The sequence below is a fragment of the Nansenia antarctica genome, assembly GCF_963989245.1.
Source record: "Nansenia antarctica genome assembly, chromosome: 2".
Taxonomy (NCBI): Eukaryota; Metazoa; Chordata; class Actinopteri; order Argentiniformes; family Microstomatidae; genus Nansenia; species Nansenia antarctica.
Window position 1 is genome coordinate 5208431 of NC_137675.1, and position 3593 is coordinate 5212023.

Here is a 3593-nt window from a genome sequence, read left to right on the forward strand (position 1 = left end):
AAAGGCAAGCTCGCCAATGAGAGGTTCCACGTCAACAACGAGCCAATACCAACAGTTCTGGAGAAGCCCATCAAAAGCCTTGGCCGCTGGTATAGCGCAGAACTCAAAGACTCGAAGCAGGTGGAACAACTCAAGCAGGATACAATCAGTGGCCTCAAGCAGATCAACAACACTGCTCTCCCTGGGAAGCTGAAGCTGTGGTACTTTCAGTTTGGACTGCTGCCCCGTCTCATGTGGCCAATTTCCATCTACGAGGTCACACTATCCCATGCCAACCGGCTGGAGAGACTGGTGAATGCACAAGTGAGGAAGTGGCTTGGACTGCCGAGAGGCCTTAGCAGCATAGGCCTGTATGGCAACGGAGCCCTCTCCCTACCAATCTCAAGCCTGGTGGAGGAGTACAAATGTGCCAAATCAAGGCTGGAAATGACTCTCACAGAATCCCGGGATCCATTCGTCAGAGGTGCTGCTCCAATCCTAGCAACAGGGAGGAAATGGAAGCCATCTGCAGCAGTTGCAGTGGCAAAGACCGCCCTCAGACACCGGGATATAGTGGGGCATGTCCAACATGGCAGAGGGGGCCTTGGCTTGGAAACAACAACACCCACATGGCAAAAGGCTACTCCAACCGAACGGCGGAAGATGGTGGTTGAGGAGGTGCGCCACCAGGAGGAAGCAGCCAGGTGCGCCAAGGCAGTCTCCCAAGCCCAGCAAGGCCGCTGGATGAAGTGGGAGAGCGTGGAGAGGAGGAAAATCACGTGGAACGAGCTGTGGAGCATGGAGTCTAATAGGCTAAGTTTCATCATCAGAGCCACATATGATGTCCTGCCCTCTCCTACCAACCTACATCTCTGGTATGGAGAGGACCCAGCCTGTCTCCAGTGTGCAGCCCCAGCAACCCTCAAACACATCTTGGTGGGTTGCAAGACCAGTCTAACTCAAGGAAGATACACCTGGCGCCACAACCAAGTGCTTAAGTGCTTGGCTGCCGAACTTGAGCACAAGAGGGTAACCACCAACGCCATGCCTCTAAATGCCCAGACTACCTTTCCACGGAAAACAACCTTCATCCGGGAAGGGGAGAAACAGCGGACCAAGCCATCACCTCCAGACTCAGGCCCACTGAACGCAGCCCGGGATTGGGAAATGCGGGTAGACCTCAGCCAGAGGCTCACCTTCCCACCCGAAATTGCAGCGACCAACCTGCGCCCAGACCTAGTCCTCTGGTCCAAGTCCTGCCGGCGTGTCTTCATCGTAGAACTGACGGTCCCATGGGAGGAGGCCATCGATGAGGCATTCGAACGGAAGAGGCTGCGGTATGCCAACTTAGCAGTCGAAGCAGAGGGGCGGGGCTGGAACGTGAAGGTGTGGCCAGTGGAGGTGGGCTGCAGAGGCTTTGTAGCCAGCTCCACCACAAGGCTCCTGAGGGCAGTAGGGATCAGAGGACAGGCCCAACGGAAGGCAATCAGAGAACTGTCCACTGCAGCAGAACGGAGCAGTCACTGGCTGTGGCTGAAACGTAGGGACCCAACATGGGCTCCCAAATGACCACGTGGTGCCACCGTGCGACACACACCCAGGCCTGATCAGCCTGTGGTGGGCCAACCTCGGCAGAGGGTGTCTTGTGATAACTGTCCGAAACACCCAATGAGGTCGGGGACCACAACTGAAGATGTGTCGTACTGGTGGCACCACGTGATCATTGCCAAATTCCACTCCACCCAAGAGGACATCTCCAACTCCACTCAATTGTTGTGCTGAATATTTAGGGATTTTAACAACCAGTCCTATTAAGAATCCATAATAATAATAATAACTTTAATTTATATATCGCCTTTCAAAAAACCCAAGGACGCTTTACAATTCAAGGGAATGATCAGACAGACAAAACAGAAAACAAACAAAGCAAAACTGAAACATTGACTAGGGGCCAAAGGCCTTGGAGAACAGATGTGTTTTGAGGGCTAGTTTGAAGGAGTCCAGGGTGGGGGCGTTGCGGATCACTATGGGGAGGGAGTTCCAGAGAGTAGGTGCGGCCACGCTGAAGGCTCTGTCCCCAAAGGTCCGTAGGTTGGTGTGGGGGGGGTGAATAGCAGGCCCATGCCTGCGGACCGCAGGTTCCGGGAAGGGGTATGCTGGGGGAGGAGTTTTGTAGGTTTTTATTTGTTCCCTCTCTTCCGCCCTTTCAGACTCGTTCGGGTCAGGAACGAACCATCCTGGAGTTCGACGCCCCTCAGTCGGACTCTCTCCCCATCGTCGACGTGGGCGTGTCCGACTTCGGGAACGGGAACCAGAAGTTCGGCTTCCAGGTGGGACCGGTCTGCTTTAACGGCTAACAGCCGCTAGCGGAGGCCACCGTTAACGAGAGGAAAGTGGCGTTTCTACGGGGCTGAGAGCCATGGACACTTTACACAGGAGGGACTTTACGGACGCCACAGGCCCATATTTATAGAGCTTTTACCTAGACCGGCGGTCATACACACACACACACACACACCATTTACCTAGACCAGCGGTCATACACACACACACACACACACACTCACACCTTTTACCTACACCAGCGGTCATACACACATACACACACACACCTTTTACCTAGACAAGCGGTCATACACACACACACACACACACACACTCACCTTTCACCTAGACCAGCGGTCATACACACACACACACACGCACTCACCTTTCACCTAGACCAGCGGTCATACACACACACACACACACACACACACACACACATACGCACTCACACCTTTCACCTAGACCAGCGGTCATACACACACACACACACACCTTTTACTTAGACCAGCGGTCATACACACACACACACACACACACACACACACACACACACTCACCTTTTCACTCATTCAACCATCTGTCCGTACACACACACACTCGTTCATGCATACTCTGAAGCCAAGTAACCATATCTATAACACACACACACACACACACACTCATACTCTGAAGCCACGTAACCATATCTATAACTGGGAACCTTCCATGACGTCTCACCAACGTTAACCGAGAGCCTTCGTCTTCAAACCTCATTTTGTTTTTCTATTGTTCGTCATTTTAGTGTTATAATAATGTCTCTGTTGTGTGATGTATATTTGAGTGTGACTCTTCATGGTGCTACACAGTTTTTACTTGAGTACATTTTCGTTAACATAAGGTCTTCATGGCTAAAGGGGGAAAGGGGCCAGTGCATTCTGGGAAAGGTGCAACACAAGCCATGTTTTTATATTTTGTAGGATAATGAACTGAAAATGTTTGTCAGGACATATGATGCCTCAATGTCATTTGATTTATATTTGTGGGAGAAAAAAAGAGAATGAATAACATATTTTAATAAAAGTACAAAACTGTACACGTAATTAATGTTAATGTTGTTGCAGTCTAAATTGATTGAAATGGAGATTGCAGAGACGACACAAACATGCACACGCACACCCACACACATGCACACACACACACACACGCACGCACGCACACACACACACGTACACGCTAATGAGAGCGTACAGATCTAAGCCTCATAACTATGACTCATGCTTATAATATGAATATCAATCAAGCAAAGA

At 50.8% G+C, this 3593-nt stretch overlaps 1 protein-coding gene across 1 annotated transcript in view; it reads left to right on the forward strand.

The window, feature by feature from the left end:
- The window catches only part of LOC308151846 (uncharacterized protein), a gene marked incomplete at both ends in the record, with an annotated part of 71813 nt that extends 69477 nt beyond the window's left edge, over positions 1–2336 (forward strand). Inside the window, one exon of the mRNA XM_080524732.1 lies at positions 2190–2336. Within this exon, the coding sequence (XP_080380858.1) occupies positions 2190–2336 (147 nt within the window). The remainder of the gene's footprint in view (positions 1–2189) is intronic.
- Between the last annotated feature and the right edge of the window lie 1257 nt (positions 2337–3593).